This window comes from Phocoena sinus, chromosome 7, assembly GCF_008692025.1.
Source record: "Phocoena sinus isolate mPhoSin1 chromosome 7, mPhoSin1.pri, whole genome shotgun sequence".
NCBI lineage: Eukaryota > Metazoa > Chordata > Mammalia > Artiodactyla > Phocoenidae > Phocoena > Phocoena sinus.
The window spans coordinates 69978922-70006563 of NC_045769.1; the positions used below are offsets into that span (position 1 = coordinate 69978922).

The 27642-nt window shown below is 36.9% G+C and overlaps 1 protein-coding gene across 3 annotated transcripts in view; it reads left to right on the forward strand.

The window, feature by feature from the left end:
* Positions 1-7222: 7222 nt before the first annotated feature.
* The window catches only part of KCNH7 (potassium voltage-gated channel subfamily H member 7), a 475457-nt gene continuing 455037 nt past the window's right edge, over positions 7223-27642 (forward strand). For all 3 annotated transcript variants that reach the window (XR_004350664.1, XM_032636900.1, XM_032636901.1), the window contains exons 1-2: positions 7223-7547; positions 9223-9453. Coding sequence is in view for 2 of the 3 variants with exons in the window: in XM_032636900.1 (XP_032492791.1) it covers positions 7472-7547; positions 9223-9453 (307 nt within the window). In the remaining variant the exon portion in view is untranslated. The remainder of the gene's footprint in view (positions 7548-9222; positions 9454-27642) is intronic.

The window sequence follows — 27642 nt, forward strand, 5'->3', positions numbered from 1 at the left end:
GGTGCATGTATCTTTTGAATTATAGTTTTTCTCTGGATACATGCCCAGGAGTGGGATTGCAAGATCATATGGTAACTCTATTTTTAGTTTTTTAAGGAACCTCCATACTGTTCTTCATAGTGGCTAGACCAATCTACATTCCTACCAACAGTGTAGGAGGGTTCCTTTTTCTCCACTCCTTCTCCAGCATTTCTTATTTACAATCTACAGATTCAGTGCAATTCCTATCAAATTACCAATGGGCATTTTCAAAGAATTAGAACAAAAAAGTTTAAAATTTGTATGGAAACACAAAACACCCCAAATAAACATTCAGTTATCTTTTTTAAAAAAGTTTTTAAAAGTTGTGGGGAAAGTTTTTTATTTTGCCCACAGTTTTACCATTTCTTGTGATGTTCATTATTTTGTACCACTGCAGTTTTTCTTCTGATAGGATTTCTCCTTCTGGAAGATATTCTTTTAACACTAATTTTACTACAAGTCTGCTGGTAATGAATTCTCTTGGCTCTGCCTGAAAAGTCTCTATTTTGCCTTAACTTATTAAACTTTTACTGTATAGTGAATCTTAAATTGACAGATGTTTTGGGGGGTTTTTATTTTGTTGTTTGTTATTTTTTTAAGTAGTTGATGGATATTGCTACATTATATATCTACTAGCATAGATTCTGATGAAAATTCTCCCTTGTATGGAATACATTTTTTCTTACCACTGTTTCTAAGATTAAAAAAAAATCTGTATCAAATGTTATTATTAATTTGATTACAGTGTGTGTCTTGGTGTGGTTTTCTTTATATTTCTTCTGTTTGGACTTTATTGAAGTTTGTGTATCTCTGGATTCAAAAATTTTAAGTAATATTTAGCCATTACTTTTGAAATAATTGTCTTATCCTGACTCCTCTCCCCTGCTGACCCTAATTATATGTAGTTATATGTACATTAGATCACTTGATTTTTGGAGTGTTTCCATTGCTATGTCCTCAATTTCACTGATTTTTTTTTTTTTTGGTAACGTTGAATTGTTTTTAATCTCATCTAGTGTATTTAAAAAAAATTTTAGATGTTATATTTACATATCTACAGTTTGATTTGGATCTTTTTTATATCTTCCATTTCTTTCATCAAGTTCCTGTTTTCCTCTACCTTTTTGGACATAGGTGGTATATTTACAATAACTGTGTAATGTCTCTGTATGCCAATTCAATCATCCATTTCCTTTCTGGTTGCGTCTAGTGATTGATTTCTCTCCTGCTCTTTTGCATGCCTGATAGTATTTGCTTGGATGCTGGACATTGTTAATTTTGTGTCTTGTGGTATTGGATTTTGTTGTAGTCATTTAAATATATCTGGGTTTTATTCTGGGAAATAATTGGTATATCAATATAATCCCTTTGAGACTTGCTTCTGAGCTTAGTAGATCAGTCTCTCCTTAAGGTTTAATTTCACCCCTTTATAAACACAATAAATTTATGAAGACTCTGACCAGTGTTCCATGCAATGGTAGGTTTTTCACTTTAGATGGTAGCATAGCAACTATTCCCATTCCCATATAAGCTTTGGTAATTGTTCTGTGCAATACTTTCCTTAGTTTCTCCCTTTGGTCTTGGGTAGTTTCCTTACACACTTGTGAAAATCAGTAGGCAGACAAAAACTTGAGTTGACACCTATGCAGATATGTGGACTTCTCTTTCTATGCAACTTCCTCCTCTCCATGATTCTGTTCTGCAAATTCAAGCTGCCTTGATTTCCCTGGACTCAACTTTGTTTCTTCAGTTTAATCCATTGGGCTCTGATGGGGTTCCCACTTCATGCACTGTGATCTGGAAATTCTTAGCTGGTAAGCCAGGGCGATAACAGAGCTCACCTTGTTTTGGCTCTTCTTTTGGAGAACAGTCTCCTGCACTCCTTGTTGTCCGATGTCTGAACACTGTTGTTTTCTATATTTTGTGCAATTATATAGTTGTTAAAAGTGAGAAGTTAATCCTGACCCCATTACTCTATCATGAATAGATGTGAAAGCCCAAGTGATAGCTTTCACACTATTTAAGTTTAGGAAAAAGCTGGTTCATAGTATACAGATTTGCTAAAATATTATAGAATTTCTGTAGTAGAATAAATACGTCCACAGATATAGAGACACTTTTTAAAAATAACTAAAGCAAACTTCTTCCAGAAAAGAAGCAATCCAACCTAGTGTAATTCTAGGAAAAAAATATTTCCACAAAGTTCAAGGATCAATTAAAATTAGGCTTAATGAATATAAGAAATAATCTGGGTAATGATACAAGTGCATTTGTCAACTAAGAAACAATTTAAAGATCTACTGATAGAAATTTCATACACTATCGTAGTCTTCAAAAAATTGTAATGTGTAACAGCTGGCTCATTTTTATACCAATGTGCTAAATTATATATTAAATTGAGTCAAGAAATTATTCTCTAAAACAACCTTACCCAGGTACCCAGTCAAATCTCTATATGTACATATATATGTATATATATATATATTTTTTTTTCAACAAACTTAAATTTCTAGGTTTATTTTTTCATAAATTGTAAGAGCTTAGTTTGGTCACTAGCTATTTTAAATGTCAGTTATTGACGAATGTATTAACACTACACATATGAAAAGATTCTTTTTTTGCAGAAATACGTGTCATGTTTTAGGGAAGTGTCTACCAACACCTTATTCCTCACAGAGGAGACGTCTAAACATACAGTAAGACTTACATGTAATCAATGAGATAAGCCAAATATTAGCCATTTGGATAAAAATTATAATGTGGAGTATGTTATCACAAAAGTATCTCAGGTGAAATGAACAATAGCCATTTGGATTAAAACTAATATATAAAACACATTATCAGAAAAGCATCTAAATTTTCTGAAGGAATATTCAAGTTTCTAACGAAATATGTTACTTTAATATGTTAGGAACAGTCACTGGTATCAGGCTCAATCACTTAGACTAATGAGTATGAGTACAATTCACCTACCCATTCTTTCTTTTCATGCCCCTCACCCCACCACGCACAACTAGCATGGCCTTAATGTAAATTAGTTAAGTCCTATATGTTAATGTTAATATTGTTAGTTTACTAATTTTAGATTGTAGAACAGCTGTTATTTAAATGTTCACTACCTGTCAGAGTTTATACTAAGCATTTTATATCTGTTTCCTGGTTATGCTTTACACAAAACTGAAAATTGGGATTATACTGATTTTAGAAATGAAGCTCTGAACAGAGGGCTTAACTATTTTTATTGGTTTCTGCTGTAAATGGCAATTTCAGGTTAGAGCCCAGTTTTTTTCCTGCCTTTTTCACTAATCCATGCTGCAGAGAAATATTGTTATTTTAATGGATGCCCTTAACATTTCTGCCTCTTAAGATATTGTAGAGCTACATATGATAATACAGGCCAAAATTTGCCTAACTTGTAATTGTAAAGTCAGATGTTTCTTAGGTTTAATGTGACCCAGTTACTACGATAATACCCAGGATTACCATAGAAGGCCACATTAAAACAGCATTTGTAATGCTGCATTGTGGTCATTAGATCATTAAACTATTTTTGCCAAATTGAGAAAACTTCACATTAATTTCATTGATTTCTATTCTATGCTATTGAAAAATATGAAACAAATTATATTGTTTATTTGATCCAAAAAGTTTTCATTCTCTGTCAGTATAAGAATGCCACTTAAATATCCCATAATGGTTGCTACTATTTCCTTAAAGATTCAAGCATTAATGTATGATACTTAAATAATTTCTAATGTAGGATTCTTAAGCAGGGCTCCGTTAATTCTGTGGGCTTGCATACTTGCAAAACATAATTTTGTGTGTATGAAATTTATGGAGTACTTACTATGTGGTAGGCATTGTTAAAAAGTTTTAACATACTGTAAATCCTAAACTACTTAATTTTAAAGTAAGAGAGACAAGTAATTTTAAGAATACATCTGAATCTATTCTCTATCCTCACCCATAAGTATCCTGTGTTCAGTGTTAATCTGTACACTTGATAGGATTTCAGCAGTGGAACTTATGTGCTTTGTTCAGTATTGGGACTTCCAAAAAAAAGTCCCAAATTGCTAAAAACTTATGAAACCTGGCTTCAACACAAAATCTAAAGTTCATTTTTATAGAAGGTGGGACTGAAGGGAGGGGTGATTTTCCAGCCAGCAAGCAGCCATGATTGCCATCTTCTCATTTGATTCTATTATTGGCTGAATATGGATTGATGTACTTGTCTCCACTGTACCACTGTATAATGCATGAACACGATTACTGGGGTAATTTAGAAACAGGATGCCTTTAATCTTCTGCTCAGATCAATCAATTACGATATATAGGTTATAGAATGTCCTATGATCTTACACTGAATCCTTAATAGAACTAATCTTAGAGCTAAATGAACTTGAAAAAAATGTGAAGCCCACAGTGATTGCTCATATGAACACAGACAATGGAACTTTAACCATTATATTGTGTAATTACCCAGAACCAATGAACAGAGACCACACTGAAGGTGGTAGGGAAAGAAAGAATACTTTGGGGAACAAAAAGTCGCTTTTCCTCTTGAAGAAGCCACTTTCCCTCCCTTAAGGTGGAATTTCAAGGGTTTCCAGACTCAATAATCTGTGAAAGTTTGTATCAGACTCATAACTAGAGACATTATGCACTGTTACTTTCTGCATGCCAATACATCTTGTCATATGACAGATAAATGTGTTTCCAATGTATGCATTTGGAAATGCCCGTTTCTCTTTAAAGCAATATTCATTCACTGAATTTACATGTGATTTGAAAACAGAATTTTGCCATACAACCTTTCCATAGCTTAGTGTTGTGTTATTATGCCTTTATAGTGTACATGAAACCTTAATTACAATGCACACAATGTGTGGTTTGTTCATTTTTTTCTGGAGTCCTTGATGCATTTTGGGAGGAATACATTTGAGCTTGGGTTCAGCTGAGAAGCTAAGTAGAGAAAGAAGGTATTTTAGAAATGGGATGCAAGTAGCGTTCTGTGTTTCTTCGGACATCCAGTGAAGACAAGTAGTCTATGTGAACATATCAGGGACACTTGCCTGAGTTTGCAGTTCTATTGTCTGTGGCTGGATGTAGACAGAGAGCAGTTGCTAACGGCATAGTCAGAGTCAGCACCATGGATAGCTCCACACGTTTAGTACCTGGAGACGAACTCTTGTCGTTTCACAAGCTCAGCTGCAGTCAGCAAACAGAAAGATCTACTTTTACTGAAAACGGGGAGAAAATAAAGCCATACATTGGAGGAGAGTGGCTTTTTATATTCCGAGAGAGGGAACTTCACGGATTCAGGAAAGCTGAAGCTACCATAAGAGCCTAAGGGTTGTCATAGATTTCTTCTTTTTAAGTAAATCTAACCGGAAAATTCAACATTCCCAGGCAATGTTCCTGATTTATTTTCGTTTTTCTGATAGGAAAGATAGAGAATTGCTTAGGTTCTTGTTGTTTTTTTTTTCTTTTTTCCCCTTGGCTTGAGTTTTCTGGAGCATAAATAAAAGTTATGTTTATTTCCTCGTTATTTATTACAATCCACATGACTCACCGTCTTAATTTAACCCTCCTTCTTAGCCCTTTGCAGTTCCATTCTCATTTTTTTCACTTCAGACTTCGAGGTTGTAACTGAAAAATTATGAACCCGAGTTACTCAAGGCACAGGCAAAGCAGGTTAATGGGCTGCGAGAACACCCAAAACTCCATCATGTAACTAGGTGTTTTGATAGGACCCTTATCGCCAGCAGAAATAAGAGATTTGTCCGTCTTCTTGTTCTGTAGGTTGTAGTGGTGGCAAATTCCATTTAGAGAAAGGGGCGTGGAAAGGGCTGACTACTTGGTTAAGGGAGGAGATGACATAAATGAAGGGAAAGAAGCATGAAAAACTAGAGAAACAACTTAGAAAACACCCTCCCCTGGCATGGCTTGTCACATATGATTTCCTAAGTCTCCAGGAGGACTATTTGGGCAGAAGTGTATGTATACCATGAGATTGCCGTGTTGGCAGGCTCTGAGAAGCAAGAGCAGAGAGGACTATTCTCTCCCTTGAACCCTTTCCTATCATATACGAGATGATTTCTTAGAAATGGTAGAAGAAAGCAGAATGGTGTCCCTAGTGTGTTCAGGAGATGAGTGGCATGGGAGGTCACACCAAGGCTGGTCACTCTTAGCTCCACCCACCTTTTGTTCCTGCCCCCTCTTGCCCCGCTTCGCCCATTTCAAACTCCTTCCTTGTTTTGTACCAGTTGCTTACAGTCTTTGGCCTTCTTATCTTTCTTGCAACCTTCAGCGCGGAGAGACCTCATCACCCCCAACCTTGCAACTCCTCAGGGGTTCAAGCAGTGAAACCGGGCATGCTCAGCGCGGCGCCAGCAGCCTCCGGTCTTTGGGAGGCGCGGCTCAGCGCCGGGCTGGGACAGAGTGCCACTTGAGCCCAGGCTTCAGCACCCACCTCCGCTGAGCCCAGGCTTCCGAGCTGCGCCCTGAGGCGAAACCTGCACCCTTCAGTGGTTCATCCTCAATCTTCAACCTCCTGAGCCACCAGGGCTTAGAAATAGTCTTCACTGAGGGACCGTTTTCCCACCTGTCTTTTCTTTGCATCTAAGGGTGTTTTAGCTACCGCGGCGTGAGGAGCTCAGGAATGGGGCCCTGGAGCTGGTGGCCGTGGAGATCACCTTCCCAGAGTAGCTGTTTGTCACTGAGTTTTGGAGATTTCTTGGCTGGCTTCCGCTAAAGCACGCTTGAGTAATCCGAGCTGTGGCGGCGCCCAAGCTCCCGGGATAAAGGCAGCGCGCGCGTGCGTGTGTGTGCGTGTGTGTGTATGTGTGTGTGTGTGTGTGTGTGTGTGTGTGTGTGTGTGTGTAGGGGGAGAGGGCGGGGATAGAAACGTCAACCACCCCCCACCCTCCTATTCTTTCTCCCTTTCCTGCAAAAGCCGCCCAAGTCTTCCGTCCCGCCGCCGCCCCCTCCCCCCCTCCCCCCTTAGCCATCCTTACAGCTCTGGGCCACCGCCAGGTTAAGCCCATTTGCGCTGGGAAATCGACGCTGTTTGGGAGAAGAGAAACAGATCGATTGCCCTTGTGACTCCCCGCCCCCTCCCCACCGCACCCCGCCCCCCACCGCTCCCTCCCTCCTTCCGTCCCCTGCCAGCTCCCCTCACCCCGCCTCCTTCCCGCTCCCCACCCCCAAAGCCTCTCCGCCGCGGCAGTCCGGTGCGAGGCCCCCTCCGGAAGGTGAGGGGAATGGATTGGACTCCGGTGGGGAAAGCGGGTGTCTAGAAGTGGTGCTAATGGGAAGAGATTTCTGGTTTCAAAAGAGGATGCTCTGCCACAAAGAGCGGCTCGCGCGCTGGCCTGGGCTCTAGCCGAGGAGAGATCCCGGGAGAACTCCGGAGCTCGCGGGGAGCGCTCCTCGGAAGACCGGGGTCAACATGCCTGTTCGCAGGGGGCATGTGGCACCACAAAACACATTTTTGGGGACAATCATACGGAAATTTGAAGGGCAAAGTAAGTTCATTTGTTCTCTTCTCTCTCCCTCGCTTTCTGCTTTGATAGTGCACTTGGCGTCCGCCGCTTCCAAGCTGAGGAGACGGCAACTCCGGGGCTCTGTCAAGTTCAGAGGCTGTGAAACCGAGTCAGGAGGTTCGAATGGCAGCTCGAGTGTTCTGCCTGTGATATTAATTTTGATTTACATTTTAGATTATGGTCTCCATTATAGGAGGCAATTTGATCCTCCTCTCCCACTGCTCCATTATCTGCCTTGCTACTTAATGCCCTACTCTTCTACTATCTTACAGGGAACGAACTAGTGTAACATGGGTTTATATTTTGTGGCCGTTTTATTGTAGACTTTCAGAAAGTCAGGAGCAGGGCAGAGCATATTATTGGAACAAGAGAATGTTAATGGTAGCAGCGATGTAAATGGCTATGCAAACTGTATTTTATTACCTTGGTTAAATTGCTAAGGCTGTGGAATGACAGGGATGCTTGCTTTTGCTAGTTTATAGAAGCTAAACTTTGCATTGAATCAATGCAAATCCCAAGCTGGATAATTTGGGAAAAGTAATATCTGATCCGTGTTGATTCCCAAGGCAGACAGTTCATTATTTAAAGAATATTTTTGTCCCTTCATTATCCCCTTAAATTTCCACTAGAAATTTAAAAATTGAAGTGTAATAAGTAAATCGCACAAAGACTGAATGCAGAGAAATGTAATATTCTCATATGCACTAATTATGAGGAATAAATAATTGTTATATAAATACATTAATTTTAGATCCTATACTTGTTCATTTATATTTGACATTTCCTTAAAACTACATTAGCACACATTTATTTTGTGCATTATGCAGTTATTTTGGCACTGCATTTAGTGATGGGAGGATATAGTACTTTGTGTTCAAAATAAACTTGTGTATCCTGTTTCATATTTTATTTGGGAATAGTAAATATAATTTGTGATCAGAATTAATAAGCCCTTTGTACTAAAATCCCTACTACCATACAAAAATGCAGGGTCCCCCAAAGTAAATGTGAAAAGGTGATAACATGATATTTACTGTGTGTGTGTGTATGTGTAAACATTTTTGTCTTCTGGATAATATATATTATGAAAAGGTGAACCTTTGCATTATTAAACTACTAATTAATGTGAAATAATTTCATTGCTAATAGTTTCAGGTTTTTTTTTTTTTTTTAACATGATGTGTGTAGTATGCCTTAGAGAGATAGAGAAAGGCCAAATCCAGGAATAATAACTACTTTAAGAAAGTTGTACTCTAAGGGCCAAGGTTGAAATGAGGAACCTGACAGCTACAGGATGCTTCACTGTTTTGGCATGGAAAATACCTTACAATTAAATGGCATTCTGGAACTATCAGTGGGCCAGCTGCTTATCTGAATGTGCATTAGGACCCTTGAGAGTTACAGGGCTTGAGAACTAGACTATTTGGGAAACGATATTCTCAAAATTTGAAGAAAAGCTTCTTAATACTTTTTGTTAAAACTACTTAGGACCATTAATTTCTTATTTAGAGTTCTTTTTTCCTTTTAAAATCTGGGCAGTTAGCAATTTGGGAAGCACCTGCATTTCAGATCTCCTATTATGCAACAAATTGTTCCAGTGTTTATGAGAATCTTGAGGAAGCTTTTTAAAAGATGCCTTACTATCTTTTTATTACAGATAAAAAATTTATCATTGCAAATGCCAGAGTGCAGAACTGTGCCATCATCTACTGCAACGATGGGTTCTGCGAGATGACTGGTTTCTCCAGGCCAGATGTCATGCAAAAGCCATGCACCTGCGACTTCCTCCATGGGCCCGAGACCAAGAGGCATGATATTGCCCAAATTGCCCAGGCGTTGCTGGGGTCAGAGGAGAGGAAAGTGGAGGTCACCTACTATCACAAAAATGGTAAAGTTTATCCATTTAGGATTCCTTATGTTTTATTCCATTAAAATGAAATTTTGACGATTGATTACTGAAAGTTCATAGTCAGAGAAGCCCCTAATATTCAATTGGAGATATATGATTTGCTTGTAGTGTTGGAGGATTCAAGAAATGTGGAGACTCTCGTTAGTGGACTAGTAGGGACAATTTCTCTTTTGAATAAGGGTACTCTGTACTCTTCAAAAGTCCAGTAACTTAATGTCACTGAGGACAAAATGCCACAAATCAATCTTACTGTCTTCCCTAAGGAATAACTTAGAAGCCAATAATTTCCTGGTTGCGTTGATACGCATTTAGTAGGAGAGAAGTAAGGTTTTATTTGCTTGAACTTGAAAATATTTCACAAAGTCTTGTAGAAAAATGTATATCTGGAACTAAGACTGTTACTGTTATAGATGTCTCTTGGCTCTTCGGCTTTATTTGGTAGGCAATGCCTCTTGTTTCTTTTGATCCTTTTTATATAAGATTAAGGATGATATATAGGAACTTATAAAATTGGTCTAGTAAACCTATGTATATTCAAATAATAAAGCCTGTTCATGTATTCAAGATTTTTCCTAAAGTAAGAAATGGAGAAAAGGAACTATGATATGTAGAATTACTAGTATTCATTTTTATAGCTGCAGCAAAACTGGCATCTGAAACTTAAGGTCATACCTCAACTTCAAGGGCACTCCTCCTTCTTTTAGGCTTGCTATGGGAGCATAAGCATGTTAGACCTGTCATAGTTCTCAAAGAAATGGGCATGCATTCATTATATACATAATATATGTATATTAACTCACATGTACGAATATTCAGATATACCCATTTTAAAGTATATACATTCTCAAATGTGAATGCTTAATGATATCTGACAGTTTAGAACTTAAAGATAAATCAATTAAAAATGCATGTTATAGTTTGTTTTGTTGATATTGCTTATCATTTTTTAAATTCCATTGATAGAAATCAGTGAGGCAGAGGGGTATCTGGTCAGATTTTTAGGTAACTCTTAAGATTTATAAACGAGTAAATGAGTGATATGTTATAGCTTATATCATATAATGACTCATCATTTAGTAAAATACATTCTAACAGGGAAAAGGTTTAGCTCTTCCTCTTATTTTCTTACAATTAAATGTTTCATGATAGAAAATGTACAACTCTTAATTACTGGATTTTCCTTAACATCATCTTAAGTGGGTATGAATAACAAAGTGTGACTGGAACAGGTTTGTATAACTTTGGATTAATCTGGAATGAAATCAGTTATATCATTACCAGTCAAAATAGAGATAGAGTTTAAAGTTCTCATTTTCCCATACTTTTCAATCTGTAGGGTTGGCATACTAGAAATAGCTTAATTGCTCTGTTGTCTTGAAAGCATTTCTTGGACAGAGGCTCTCACTACTCAAATGCAGTTCATCTTTTTTGTGTGTGTATCTGATGCCAACAGTTGAATGTCTGACATTTTTTCCCATATGAGTATCTATCACGATGTCCCATAGTCTGTATTGTGGTTACTGTAGGGTGTGTTGGTCCTAATGTTTTCTGGTACATTTAAGAATTTTTTCAACTTGTAGAATTTAAGTATAAAATGAATCTGGACTGTATGGATCACTTAGATACTAACTATATTTTTCAGACCATATTTTCAGATAGAAAAGAGTATTATTTATTAAACTGCAAGTAAAATGGTGATGTTTGGAAGCCTAGTGTAACTTGTACAATGTGACTGTGTAAAATGATCTCAAAACACCTTTAAAAACCAATTTAATGTGGAGTCACAAACATGGATATAAAAATTTCTACAGTAAAAGTGCTGGTACATTGACTAATGCAAATCATACCGTCAGTGATTTGCTTGGTTATATGAATTAAAACCTCCTTGTTTTAGACAAGGAATCTTTATTTGGAAGCTTGTTTAGGTATATAAATATCAACCTTTGGTGATAATTTTGATTCTGTTGCCTTCATTTTCAGTTGTGACTCAATCTACAAGGGCTTGAGTATCCTCAGAGTCAATGAAAAATGCTGCCTATTTTGCTTTTATTGATAATGGGGAAAATGAGGTGATGGGCCAGCTTTTTCTTTTTTTCCAAAGAAAAATATTAATTTGAATGACCTTTGTAGATTGAGAAGACACAGTTAGACTTATTTGCTCTGAATGTAATAAACTTGTGTTTTTGCTACTAGTTCAGATACCTTGAATAGAATCTTCTGAGTGTATTAGTTTTATTCACATGGCAACTGCAAAATCAGTCAGAGCTTGTGAAGTTCAAATGCTTTGAAAGTCTTCCCTGCCAGGCACTCTACATTTATAAAAGCAGGAAAGGACAAGATCGCCAACATTTTCATTGGTTTGTTTCCCAAAGTTTCCTTAATCCTTTATAATTGAGGTCATTTACTTTTGAGAGGTTCTTGGTTTTGTAAGTATATGCAGTAAATGCTTCCTTTATTTATGCTTTATTTAGCATTTCATTGTAACATGAATCGTGATGCAATAAGCACAATGAGCAAATTAACAAAAAGTTGAGATATACTGTTTCCACTTTTTCCATTCACTCCCACTGGAGTAACAAAAACATGCCCATGGCATTATTTCTGAAAGCTTGTTTTCCAAAGTGACCCAGAGGCTTTATAAGCAGTTTAAACTTTTGATCTATGCAAGGAGTTCACATTGACGTGGTGTATGGTGAGCTGCATGATCACCACTGTGAAGCAATGCTTCCTACAATATTCCTTTATGTGATTTTACCAGGTCCAGTTGGGCTTGCTGTTTACCAGAATATCAATTTTTTAAAACCTAGTTATTTGCAGTAGGAATATTTGACAGCCCTTCCTTTGAGGATTCTATTTTACAGCTTAAGTCATTATTGCATAAATCATTCTTGGCAGCTGTGAAATATTGCTTGAGGTGATAAAGCTGTAAATCTTTTGACATAAAACTCTAATTATACAAAACTATAATTACGCTGAAGCTTATATAAGGATGGGCATGTATTTTAATAGCATAATACATGTACTTTAAAAACACCTTTTTTAAGCAATAGTGATTGAGAAATAGCAAACACTTCAGCTATTAACTAGCTCATAGTTTGGAGATGATGTTAATAGTAAGGTAACAGAAGAGCCATTTAGTTGGTCATCCTTTAATTTATTGCTCGTCTGGTTTGGGGTGTGTCATGCAACAGAGCTAGCTAGTTGAAGGGCTAAACTGCTTCCATCACATCTAGATATGTGATTTTTACCTTAAATTATCAAGCCACTCTAAACATTTGGAAAAATCAAAGTAAATTTCTCCAAGAGAAATAAAGGTCTTAACTCAGTAGGAAAACAGGACTTAAAATGCATTATTTTTAGAGGTCAGAGTGTTTCTGTATTTTTGCCACTATGCTTTCAGACATAGTGCAATGGCAACTTTCTTTTTTTTTTTTTTAGCAAATCAGAAATGTCCCTCTCTTTGTGTTGGTTTTAAAGAACTAAAGGATGAGAAGGGACTGAGGGAAGTCCTTTTCTGATCCAGTCAGAGACCAGATCCAGACAGGGCACCAGTCATGCTGGGACCAGTACAAAGTCCCAGAGGTATTGTTTGATTCAACTCAACTCAAAAGAGGTTTTGGTTTGGTAAGATTGAGTCTACCGTCTCTAAGAATTATGAGAAAAGGCCTTATAGAAAATGCTGTGTTGTTAGGAGTATAGGTGAAGATGCATACCGAGTGCCACCTCTCTCTCAGGTAAGGCACTAGAGAAACAGTAGGAGGAGATGCAAAGGAGTATCCAACCTTATCTCTGCTTTCAGGATGTTTGAATCATAGAGTGACTAATGTGCATTTCCATCTTCTAAACCCCAAGATGTTTTCTTGAAATTATTTTAAAAGAAAAACACTATATAGACTATGAATTGAAGAAGCTTTTATATAAATGGAGACCAGAATTTAGGGTTAATTACCACTCTTCCTTTGTTCCCCAGATCTAAAATAAACTTGTCTATGTGTATTTCCTCTCACCTTTTGTCACTATACATAATACAATTAAAGAGGCAGTGTAGTTTAGTTAAAATTTTAATAGCTCCAAAATAAATTTTATAATAGCTTTATATGTTATATGGCATGCAAATCTTCAGCCCTCTTAATTCCTGAATTGTATAAGTAGAGATAAAGATGGTAGTCTTTAGAGAAAACTAGAAATATATTTTGTGTGCGTGTAATTCAAGCAACAAGAAAGTTTTCCAGGGAGGATCTTGCCTAGAATGTGTTTCGGTGTTCATTTAAACTTTCGGTTTATACATTTTCATGCTCCGTCCAGTAGTATATAGTAACAACAGTAACATAAACTACATTTTCTTTTACATAACTAAACTTCATAACATTTCATGGACTCTAGTTATTGTGTAGAATTTAGATTTGATCAATTGTATTTGTTGATAAAATAAGAATTCTCAAGAAACACTCCTCCTCACAGTTTGAAAATTTTCAGTATTGTCCCAAGTGAAAACAAAATGTCCTAAAACGGTGGGTGGGCTCTGTTCAACAGCCCTTTCCCCCACCACCAGCACCATACCTCTAAACAGGTTTGGTGCTGAAAAGAAGCTGTCTTGTCTGCCAGCTTGTGGAATAACTACTCAGTTACTTTCTCACCCCAGGGGCTTGAGAACAGGGTCAGCTTAGGGCTATAGGCATAGGCTAGACTTAGTGGGAGGAACCGACTTCTCTGGCTTCTACTGGCTTCCAATGTTGTTTTTATTTTTATTTTTTGTCTATAAATAGTCACTAAATCAATTACTGGTGGCGGTAGAGAGAGTCCTAGGATAATTCATTCGCAGGGAAGTAACAGTTGGAGTATAAAATGTTAAGACATCAACATTTATCTGGCCATCTAATCTAGAAACCTCAGGGTCATTATTCTGTTTGCTCTCTGTTCTCCCTAAACCCAGTTGGTCACCAATTCCTTTCAATATTTACATCTGAAATATCTCCTAATGCCAACCCCACGTTTCCATCATTGCCAAGTGCTCTGTTGAAGCCCTCTTTATCCTTCTTCTGGAGGATTGAGGACTGAAGCTTCCCTCCCTTTACCATTCATTCTCTACAATACCATCAGAGAGCTATTTCTGAAATAAAAATCGCATGCCACTGATGACTTATCAGAGCCAAAAGTCATTGTAAATGAATTTCATGTACTAAATAATGAGTACAACAATCCCATAAGATACATGCTCTTATTATCCTTATTTTATGAGGAGAACCCTGCACCTGAGAGAGATGAACTCGCCAAATCACACTTAAGTGGTGATGCCCAAGCCCTTAAAAACTTTTCCATATTTTCTGCTCAAAGTACTTAGGTCATGCCTTGGCTTAAAAAGCTATCTTAACTCCTTAAAACTCTCACTGATAAAGTTCTGGACTCTTCAGTGTGATACTTGGTGCCTTTAGAGTTGAATTCACTTGGGTTTTTAAGTAGGATGTGTTTAGAGGAACTAGCTGGACCCCCAGCTCTGACAGTAACTAGGTGAACTTGATCAAGTTTACTTTCTTGGTGCCTCAGTTTCCTTTTCTGATATATATTTGGAGAATAACATCTACTTTGTTAGGCTGATTGAATGTTTTATATAGAACAAAGTACATAGCATTATTTATAGTATGGTTTCTTGCCTATAATAAGTGTTTGATAAATATCAATTAGTTGAATATCTTGCAACTCCATTTCTCCTACAAATCTTATGTTCCCATAATACTGGACTGCTCAGAGTTTCTCAAAGAAGCCATGCGCTTTTATTTCACCAAGGCTTTGTTCACCCTTCAGAAGTCTTCCTTTACCTATGATAAACACTGCAAAGTCTCTGTGATGGGATTGCATTTCCCTCAGCTTCTCACCCTAAAGAAAGCATTATCATCCTTCCAAAGACAGATCAAAACAAATCTCTGTGATGTTCTTCCTGATGCCCCCACTGCCTGTTTCTGAACATTAACATTCCTCTGTATCTCTACAACCCTTGGTTCTTGACTCCAGGGTAGCACCCCTGGGATGTGCTACATGTCATTATATGTTATTGTAGTTAATTTTGAGCTCATTCAAAGAAAATACCAAGTCTTATTAATTTTTATGTCCAGAATGTATGGAAGACTGCCTGGTATGAACTACGTGCTCAATTAGCATTCACACAAAGAACACAGAGAAGATAAGAAATGGAACCATAGAGCTGGGGAAACAAAAAACAGATTAACATCAGGAGATGTGCAAAGTGTGTTATAGGGAAAGTGTGATGTTTTGATTTTTCTTCTTTTTTTTTTAACATCTTTATTGGAGTATAACTGCTTTACAATGGTGTGTTAGTTTCTGCTGTATAACAAAGAGAATCAGCTATACATATACATATATCCCCATATCCCCGCCTTCTTGTGTCTGCCTCCCACACTCCCTATCCCACCCCTCTAGGTGGTCACAAAGCACTGAGCTCATCTCCCTGTGCTATGTGGCTGCTTCCCAAGAGCTATCTGTTTTACATTTGGTAGTGTATATATGTCCACGCCACTCTCTCACTTTGTCCCAGCTTACCCTTACTCCTCACCGTGTCCTCAAGTCCATTCTCTAAGTCTGTGTCTTTATTCCTGTCCTGCCCCTAGGTTTTTCAGAACAATTTTTTTTTTTTTTTTTTAGATTCCATATATATGTGTTAGCATACGGTATTTGTTTTTCTCTTACTGACTTACTTCACTCTGTATGACAGACTCTAGGTCCATCTGCCTCACTACAAAAAACTCAATTTCGTTTCTTTTTATGGCTGAGTAATATTCCATTGTATATATGTGCCACATCTTCTTTACCCATTCATCTGTCGATGGACACTTAGGTTGCTTCCATGTCCTGGCTATTGTAAATAATGCTGCAGGGAACACTGTGGTACATGACTCTTTTTGAATTATGGTTTTCTCAGGGTATATGCCCAGGAGTGGGATTGCTGGGTCGTATGTTAGTTCTATTTTTAGTTTTTAAGGAACCTCCATACTGTTCTCCAGGGTGGCTGTATCAATTTACATTCCCACCAACAGTGCAAGAGGGTTCCATTTTCTCCACACCCTCTCCAGCATTTATTATTTGTAGATTTTTTGATGATGGCCATTCTGACTGGTGTGATGAGATACCTCATTGTATTTTTGATTTGCATTTCTCTAATGATTAGTGATGTTGAGCATCCTTTCATGTGATTGCTGGCAATCTGTATATCTTCTTTGGAGAAATGTCTATTTAGGTCTTCTGCCCATTTTTGGATTAGGTTGTTTTTTTTTTTGATATTGAGCTGCATGAGCTGCTTATATATTTTGGAGATTAATCCTTTGTCAGTTGCTTCATTTGCAATATTTTCTCCCATTCTGAGGGTTGTCTTTTTGTCTTGTTTATGGTTTCCTTTGCTGTACAGAAGCTTTGAAGTTTCATTAGGTCCCATTTGTTTATTTTTGTTTTTATTTCCAGTTCTCTAGGAGGTGGTTCAAAAAGGATCTTGCTGTGACTTATGTCATACAGTGTTCTGCCTATGTTTTCCTCTAAGAGTTTTATAGCATCTGACCTTACATTTAGGTCTCTAATCCATTTTGAGTTTATTTTTGTGTATGGTGTTAGGGAGTGTTCTAATTTCATTCTTTTACATGTAGCTGTCCAGTTTTCCCAGCACCACTTATTGAAGAGACTGTCTTTTCTCCATTGTATATTCTTGCCTCCTTTATCAAAGATAAGGTGACCATAGGCGTGTGGGTTTATCTCTGGGCTTTCTATCCTGTTCCATTGATCTATCTTTCTGTTTTTGTGCCAGTACCATACTGTTTTGATTACTGTAGCTTTGTAGTATAGTCTGAAGTCAGGGAGCCTGATTCCTCCAGCTCCGTTTTTCTTTCTCAAGATTGATTTGGCTATTTGGGATCTTTTGTGTTTCCATACAAATTGTGAAATTTTTTGTTCTAGTTCTGTGGAAAATGCCTTTGGTAGTTTGATAGGGATTGCATTGAATCTGTATATTGCTTTGGTAGTATAGCATTTTCACAATGTTAATTCTTCCAATCCAAGAACATGGTATATCTCTCCATCTATTTGTATCATGTTTAATTTCTTTCGTCAGTGTCTTATAGTTTTCTGCATACAGGTCTTTTGTCTCCTTAGGTAGGTTTATTCCTAGGTATTTTATTCTTTTTGTTGCAGCCATAAATGGGAGTGTTTCCTTCATTTCTCTTTCAGTTTTTTCATCATTAGTGTATAGGAATGCAAGAGATTTCTATGCATTAATTTTGTATCCTGCTACTCTACCACATTCATTGATTACTTCTCGTAGTTTTCTGGTAGCATCTTGAGGATTCTCTATGTATAGTATCATGTCATCTGCAAACAGTGACAGTTTTATTTCTTTTCCAGTTTGGATTCCTTTTATTTCTTTTTCTTCTCTGTTTGCTGTGGCTAAAATTTCCAAAACTATGTTGAATAATAGTGGTGAGAGTGGGACACCTTGCCTTGTTCCTGATCTTAGAGGAAATGGTTTCAGTTTTTCACCATTGAGAATGATGTTGGCTGTGGGTTTGTCATATATGGCCTTTATTATGTTGAGGTATGTTCCCTGCATGCCTATTTTCTGGAGAGTTTTTATCATAAATGGGTGTTGAATTTTGTTGAAAGCTTTTTCTGCATCTATTGAGATTATCATATGGTTTTTATCCCTCTTTGTTAATATGGTGTATCACATTGATTGATTTACGTATATTGAAGAATCCTTGCGTTCCTGGGATAAACCCCACTTGATCATGGTGTATGATCCTTTTAATGTGCTGTTGGATTCTGTTTGCTAGTATTTTGTTGAGAATTTTTGCATCAGTGTTCATCAATGATATTGGCCTATTCTTAGAAACAATTTTCACCTTAGTTTTATTAATGGACCTCTTTCTTTGCTTAATAAACTAAGGTATTAAATAATCTTCATAGCCTATAACTATGTAGATAACTAGAAAAATATTTAATAAAGAGAAGAGTTGGTAACTAGGAACTATTAAGCCGTTACCCATATTCACTTGCCACCAAATCAAAATGTCACTCACTAGTGTCTCCAGTAATCTCTGTGTAATAGCCAGACACAAAGTTCTCTTGTGACTTGAATTCACTGCTATGTTTGATACACTTACCCCACCGACTATACAAGTTACGCAGTATTGGCATTTTATATCTTGTAGAACATCTCATCCCTCTCTGTTTCCCTTGAGAATTCTTAATTGGTAGTGAAGCTTGATCTCAGGGTCACTCAATAATGAGTGTTAAATCTACAATAATAAAATTAGCTTATTAAAAACAATACATAATAATAATTATTATTGTCAAATGAACGTTTTCTCTCTCTTTGCTGTCTACACATAGCAAAATTATAGAACTACCAAGAAGCAATGGAATCAGGCAGTAGTAAGGCATTAATCACCATAGTGAGGAAATTTGTCCTATTAACTGAACGATTAGGAAGGTCACATTACCACTTGTCACAGATGCGTTACAAGAAAACCGAGCACCAGGCTTCTATCACCATGACTGAACATTTCATATCTTCCTCTTCTTTAATTTGTATGAAATATCTAATTAAGAAAATCAAAGTACTCTTTCTGTAGACAGTTCAATTGTTGTTGAGGCAGTCCCACACCCTTTGCTCAGTTAAGTGGATCTGTGTGTGTACAAGCGCTTCTTTTTGTGGTTTCCACTGTTTTGTGGAGTGTCTCGCACTACTTTTTACTTCTAAAAAGGGTAAAACAGCCTTAGCTGGCGCTTGGTGGATAAGAATTGGGGAGAAGGAGTGAGAGAGGACTGGGGTGTATTTTGGACCTTAGTCCCGCTCAGTTTCTAAAATAACCCCAAACTGGACTGCACTGGTGGGCAGGGCTGTTGGAACCAGGGTGCTTTGGTTCACCTGCTTTTTCCTCCAGGACAACCAGTCAGAAGACATTGTTGCAGCAGGTGGAATCTCACCATTACTGGTTTTGTTGTCTCCATTTTTCCTTCTTTCCTGAGAATCATTAGGAGTGTTTCTATTGTCGTTCACTGTTTTGATAGGACATTAATTCTTGCATGTTGTTTGAAATATCGGTTTTGAGAAACATGTAATAACTGCATGGGTTCAAGACAACTTAAAATGAGTGTCTCTTCTCATACTGACCTCTGTGTTCCAAACACCCTTCTTTTTTTTTTTTTTTGGCGATACGCGGGCCTCTCACTGTTATGGCCTCTCCCGTTGCGGAGCACAGGCTCAGCGGCCATGGCTCATGGGCCCAGCCGCTCCGCAGCACGTGGGATCCTCCCGGACCGGGTCACAAACCCGTGTCTCCTGCATCGGCAGGCGGACTCCCAACCACTGCGCCACCAGGGAAGCCCCCAAACACCCTTCTTAATTCTGTTCAGTGAAATCTGTATTAATTACTCAAGATGATGGATGTGATGACAAAAATTAAAGTACAAAATTGGTGGTGGTTTCATAATCAATTTCTCAAAGATCAAGTAAAGAACAAAATCCAGGAAAAACTAAATAAGGTATTTATATGTAAAAAAAAAACAAAACTATTTGTGTTAGAAAAGATCACCTATTGAAATCACAGCCCTAAGGGCTTTCAGTATACTAATTAAGACTGCATTAATTCAGTAAATGCGGGCTTCCCTGGTGGCACAGTGTTTGAGAGTCCGCCTGCCGAGGCAGGGGACACGGGTTCGTGCCCCGGTCTGGGAAGATCCCACATGCCGCGGAGCAGCTAGGCCCGTGAGCCATGGCCGCCGAGCCTGTGCATCCGGAGCCTGTGCCTCGCAACGGGAGAGGCCACAACAGTGAGAGGCCCGCGTACCGCAAAAAAAAAAAAAAATTCAGTAAATGCAACATGCAACATTATATGTTGTGTGACTAATTTTTAAACACGTTCCCATTTACTTCTCTTAGCTAAATTAGTTAAATTTTCTTCCGGTTTTGCTAAAAATTTCCATGTACACCATCCATTTTCTTTAATTGTTTTAATCAGTTAATGTTTAGCTACACGTTTATTGAGGTCTTTTATATACATGGTTGTGCACTCTGGGTTTTAATTCTTCTGGTTGTAGTTCATGGACCATAGTCCTCCACCCAATATAGATCTTTTCCCAAAGGATTAATGTTAATTGAGTTTCAATTCTGTACAGGCTCTTTATATAAATTACTTTATCTGATTTTCATGACAGCTTTGGGAGTAGACATTATCCCACTTTACAGATTAACATGAAGCTCAGAGTGAAGTGCTGATGATCACAGGGCAAAGTGGACATGAAGTTTAAAATCTAGATTTGTCTATGCTTACAAACTTTGTTGCCTCCAAAGGATACACTTTTTAAACCTTACTCTACCCCATCCTATATGTCCTAATTCTAGTTATTAATCATAGATTCTTATTGATTGTTTGAGGTGTGAATCTGATTAATTTAATTTGCACCAAAGGGTGAATGAATGAAGCAAGCTTTATCCTGGGTATTTTGTATTTTAAACAGGACGATCATTCAAAATGAATCTGTTTGGCAGGATGTTCAATTTCAGTAGGTTGATTATAGCTGGTGTGTGCCTGTAATGTTTGCATTATTATTAATGGCACTCTTTTTTATTCTTAAATGTGTCTCTGTTTTGGACTGTCAGCTTAGGTTTGGGGGACATTTTTACTTAAGGCCCCGTCAGCTACTATGTGTCTGTTTCCTTATCCAGGAAATCCAGAAGAAAATGCATGGGATAGTGTGATTCAGGAGCAGAAGCCCTAATGTATTCTTATCCTCTCTCCTTCCTACAGCCAGGTTTTATTTCCTGGCAAAATTATGTGATTTAACAAAAGTCACCGAAGTATTTAAAAGGGAAATTTAATTTACTGGTATGAAGAGGGTTTGGTTTATTTAAAGCATCTCCAGCTTTTTTCATCTTGGACCAAATGTCAGACTCAGTTCCTGCTACACACCCTACGATCTTGTGCCTTCCAGCTCCTCCCAGAGCCTGCCCTTCTCTCCTTTACATGGTCTCTACATTTCTCAGGCAACCTCGTCCACAGTTCCTAACATTTTTTCCCCTTGTCTCTACAAGAACACCTATGAAATTTTCTTGTAATAATTTGTTTCTATGTCTGTCTCTTCCACTCAAAGTTAAACTCTCTGAAGGGACTTATCAACGCACTTATTTTGAAAAGGGAGGAAATGGAAGGAGAGCAAAAAATTAATTTAAAAGAACCCAGGAATACACCTGTTGACTGATGAAAATGTCAGGTAGCATGTTCTAGAGAAGTCTCACTCATTCACATCCTGTGCCTAGATATGGGAGTTGTAAAAATTAACAACTTATGTTGTTTATTAGTTGAGTAATTTAACTTGCTGCCATGTGGCTTGTATCTTATGAAGCAATTTGTTCTAGTACTCAATAACCTGTAGCTTTTTCTAAGAAGACATAACAACTAATCAACCTTCTTCAGTTCACCTAGAAGGAGAGAGGTGAATGGTTAGGACAGTCCAGATAGATCCTTAATGTCTACACAGTCAGCTGATTCTGGTGGGGCAAACACAGGTCAATAAAAGGGAGAATATGTCTACATGTTCTTACAATAATGTATGCAAATTTGCAAGCCATCCTAGCTGTCCCTGGATCTTCTTAGTTGAATACACGTGATCAAATACTCATAAAACCTTGCAATTATTCTGATGTCTTTTTCTGCTGTGTTTCTCCACACACTGAATACAGTCTCGAACTTCCATGTGTCTCCAAACACATTTAATTCTTTTGCCCCAACTCTGAGTCATGGATTGAGATCTTAAGGCCTGTATGTTATCAGCAGACACTTCATCAGTCACATCCTGATACAGGATTTCACCACCTCAGCAAGGACTTCATGTCTACTCTCTCTCAATGTGGTGTAACTTGACTGTCAAAAAAATTAGAAAATAAGAGAATAGATAGAAAAAAAAAACACCTATAATCTTGAACCTAAGAGATAGCCACTGTTAAAATGATGGCATGTATTGTCTATAATTTTTCTACCAAAGACACATACACTCACATATGCACACACACCCACTTTTGTTTTATATGATCAGGAGAGCATTATATATACCAAACTCTAGCCTGTTTTCCTCACTGAAAACTTTATCCTGAATGTGTATATATTTTAATGGTTGTATAATCTTTATAACATGTCCAGTCCATAAATTATTTTAATATTCACAAAGTATTGCATTGAAGGAAAGAACATATTACCAACAATACCCTATTATTGAACACCACCATTTCCAACTCTTCACAATTGTAAAAACATACTAATTTTTCCTTAGTATATACTACTAGAAGTATAATTGCTGGGTAAAACAGTGTGTGTACCTAAAAACCTTTGGTACCTCCTGTCAAATTATATTCCACTTAATTACACATTTTCTGTGTATAATAACATTGGTATTCTTTTTAATTTTTGTTGACCAATAAAAATAGTATCTTATTGTCTGATTACTGAATTTAACCCCAAATCGTTGCTGGAAAATGTGTAGAAAATATTTAGAGCTAACAGTGCTCAATATTGCCGAACCTATGGAGCTATGGGACTGTCCTGTCTAGATGCCCCTCCCCACACCAGGGTCCGTCTTCCAAAAACTGCTTTTCACATTCATATTTTCATTTCAGTAATTTGCTGGCAGTTTTCCAAGTCTTGGGTTCAGAAACTAATACCAATTTTTGACTATTTAGCAGTGTTCCTTGAATTTTTTTCTCCTTTCTATTTAGAATGAGTTGGATTTTTAAGTTATTTTCAGTATTGCTTATTATCTATGAAAATTATGATGAAAAGCTTGATTAGTGAAAAGTTTTTATTCAATAACTCGCATATGAATATATCTACATATACATAAATATATTCAAATTTTTGTGGTTTTGTTTAGATTCAAGTGATAGGCATGAAAGGTAATAAATCCATAATAAATAAACTTTCAGCTAGGATACCATGTAACAGAAATGAAATATACTTATAATCATAAGTGGTATCAATTACTCAAAATTACACAATAATGTGTGAGGAAATATACAAGCAACAGAAACTCAACATAGTATTAGATAAGCTGCTAACTCTATCCCAGTATAATACTACCGAAGTGACTGCAGAGAAAGATCGCTCTCTTCCTAGGTTGCAGAGGAACTTAATCAAGACATGCAGAGCTCAGGTAGTCTCATCTTTCTAGCTGTGACTCAGTTCTCGGGTCTTCCCTCCAGGTGTTCTTCGTAATGAATATCACTTAACCAAGACTCAGTAGGATATATAGATTCCTAAACTGCTCTTCTCAGAATTTGCTCCCCGAATGAAGCACTACACAAAAATGCCACTAATCATGCACAGCCCCAACTGTCCTGTGCGTTGGTTTCTATTCAGTTCTCATTCTATAATTGCTTGACTTGTATCTTTGCACAGTTCATGTTTCTAGAGTTGAGCAGAAGGTGTCCTACTGAAATTTCACACCCCCTGACATTCATTATTTTAAATATATTCAGAACAATGTGAGTATAGTGCAAGTTACACAACATTTGTTTTAATTATTGGCTCCTTTGAGGATGCCAATAACTTCAATGATGAATTTCCCTCTGGAGCATAATTAATTTAAAAGTGTTCTGTTAGTACTTTTTATTATTAATCTAAATTTTTTGAAAATGTGAGGGATAGTGATTGTGTTCTCTAAATCTTTACCAAGTAAGAATTTTACAATATTCTTGCTTTTTCTTCAATAGTAGAAAATAGAGCTAAATGTCTGGTTGAACTACAGTTCAGCTGTAGAAATGAAAATTAATCTCGAGTGTAAACAAATGGGCAAGAGTAATTTCATAAGTACTTCCTATGTGGCATTTGAAAAATCACTAGTAACAATAAAAATTTTTTTTTTCAGAAGAGAGGGCTTACAAATTTTAGCTAGAATATCTGAGGTTATAGAATTAAAATATTAAAATATAAGAAATGAAGGTGAAGCCGACCTTCTAATTATTTTAGCTGAATGTTGAAATACCCAGAAAAAACAAACAGGAAATTCCAGGCATTTTCTTTTCATTCCAGCAGAAGTAATACGTGCTAACTTCTGTTAAAGATTCCAAGAAATATGCACTAAAAAAAGCAGAAAACTTTTTCTGAAGTAATGAGATTATAATATAACCAGGCAGGACCTTCTTGCTCCCAATTGCATTGTTCCAGAATTGGAATAATCACCCCCTCCCTATCCCTACACCCAGTTTATCTATAACTCGAGTGAAAAATCAGATCCTGGAATTTTTTCTTTTTCTTGATTTTAGTTTATTTATATCTGTGTACACTGGTATCTTGCTAATGAGTTCAAAGACTGGGCTTGCAAAATTATCTATGGTAACTTATATGTTATTCTATAACTGGGATGAATGAAGTAGTAGAGTGTGGTATGAACACTTCAACTGATATTAATAGTAACTGTCATTCACTGAGCACTTACAGTGTGCCACTACTCTTCTGAAATCTCATTTTTTCCTAATCCTCATGACATCTTATGAAGTAGGTATTTGATTATTCCCATTTGCCAGATTGAAAAGCTGAAGTCAATAAGCTTTCTCAAGGCTACACAAGTAGCATATAACAAAGCTGTGATTTAAGTGTAGGTTGTCTTCTTTCAGAGACTGAGCCCTCAGAACTCTGCTGTACCACCTCAAACCCCTCCTGTCCATGTAGGGTCTCTAAAACATATTTGACATAGAGTCCCCTTCCATCTTGATAGAAAGATGTAAATTGTTTTCGGATTTTAAACATTTAAATGTTTTAAATTTGGAGGCTCCTAATCTTCTCTCAAATGCATTTAGACAAACACTTCTGCTGTTTCAGAAATACTTTAAATTCACCTCTCTTTCCCCATTGCCTAAAGTAGCTACTCAACAAATAATTTCTTTAAATAAATAAATGAATAAATTAAACTTGGGGCAAACTGTCTGAACATTTGATCTGTCAGTTGCTTCTTCAATAATGTGGAAGTTGTCTCTTGCCTATTTGAAACAGGTGATAAAGAAGGAGCATAGCATAGTGGCTAAGGCCATGGACTCTGTAGTCAGGTGCTTGGGTCTAAATCCTGAAATATTCATCGTGTGATCTGCAAGTTACCTAATTGCCCTGTCCTCAACTTCATCATCAGTGAAATGGGGACTATGATAATAATAGGACCTATCTTACAGGGATTTATGAGGACTAAAAGTGTCTGTATTTGTAAAAGCACTTACAAAAGCTCTCGGTACCTCGTAAGTGCAATGTAAGTGTTAACAAATAAAATGATATGAACATTTAAAAAATGTGAAAAGGAATTGGGTTAAAAATACATATTAAGATGATGTTCTTACTGAGTGTTGTGCTCAAAAGGAAATTTGGAGCTGCATGTGTGACTGAGTAAAAAATGTGGACCAAATTTTGACATCAGTAGGTAAAAGAATGTATCAGCAGTATTTCTTGAAAATTTAAAACGTGAAATTCCGGGGGTGATTATGGCCTCAATCAAATTCTGTATAATTTAATTTATTTTTAGACCTATTTTGAAATGCTGAAACTCGTTTTGTTTTAGGTGTGGTTGCCCTGAAAATGTCAGCAGTCTGAGCAACTTGGGCTTTTACAGTTTTTCTCTGCACAGCTATCTTTCAGCTACACTGCACCAGTTCCAGAATGGTATTCCAGAAACCAGTGTATTTTGAAAGCAATAGTTCAAGTCACAGGGAGGTGTAAGCTCAGTTTACCCCTCTTCCTCCCAGGATTTACTGGGAATCAAGATAAATCTTGTTTAAAACAAAGATGTGGAATTAATTGAAACCTATTGACTTGGAGAAAATATGTAGATATAAATATTCAAATATAGGCACCATAGCTAAAGTGACCATATCGTTTGTAATCCAAAGAAGGATTCTTTTTAACATAAAAGGGAAAGTTATTAATAATTACAACAGGAGAACAGAAAAATCCAGGACTGTCCAGACAAATTGAATGTATGAATACTCTAAATACAACCTATATTTGGCCCTGTGTATCAGAGTCTTCAAAACGTAATCCATTCTATAGTACAGATTTATCTTTAACAATTTTTAGGTTCCTGAAACTAGTGAGTTTAAAAATGTAGCCACTCATTCCTGTGATGCCTAAAATGCTTACTGTGTAGACAAAGGCAGTATCTTGCAATCTGGAGAAATGAGTCAGGATTCTTCTAAAGAATATATTGCACCTGCTGACCTCTTTGAAATAAGACTACAAATGACTCTCTCTATAAATACCATGTTGAAGTTTCTTAGCAAAGGAATTAACCTTAACCACTTTGTGAGCCACAGTGAGTCATGAGAGCAGAATGGACTAAAGGTAAAGAGACTGAGTTCCTTGTTGAATGCCAACAGTTCTTTATAGGATATCTTTGACTCTCAAAGATCTTATAAAGGATCTTTATCTTTGAATCTGTTAAAGCATGTGTGTGTACAGGGTGTGTGCACAGCCATCTTTTTTTCCAGCTTCTCTGTTAGGCGTTAGTCATATGTGTTTGTCTATTTGTAATCCCGTGATAAAATTAGCCTTGCTTTGGGGGTAAAATTAATTGTCTAGAGGATTAAGTAGGAAGGACAACTCCAGAAAAGTTGGGACAGACAGCATTAAGCATAGAGTTATCAACATTCTAATAAAAACAATTTAAAAGGTAATTAGTTAATTCAGATTTTCAATACAAAGTGAACGTATTCATTCTCATGAATTTAAATGAAAATTGATCTCTCCGAATTTGAGGAGAAAGTGCAAGTATCAGAAAATCAAAATTAAGGAGTGAGAAATTTCTTTTCAGAGGAAAGTTAGATGAAAGTGGTACAGCTGGTATTCTCATATTGTTTGTATTTTTTCCAGATCCAGTACAAACATAAAGGAACTTATATTTGTCTGTTAAAATTGAGTTTGTAAACAAATTTAGCTTTTGCAGTGCTATAATTAGAAAAGAATAAAAAGCCTATGAATAACAGTAATCATAAAAATCCTTCTTCCCTTCTAGAGCCAACTAATTATTCCTTTTAAATTATCACTGGTTGTTGAGATCATTGCCCGTGATAAAACATCACCAGAAGGGTGTGGGAAAGATATGGAGGCATGAGAAATTATACTCTCCACACTCAGCTGT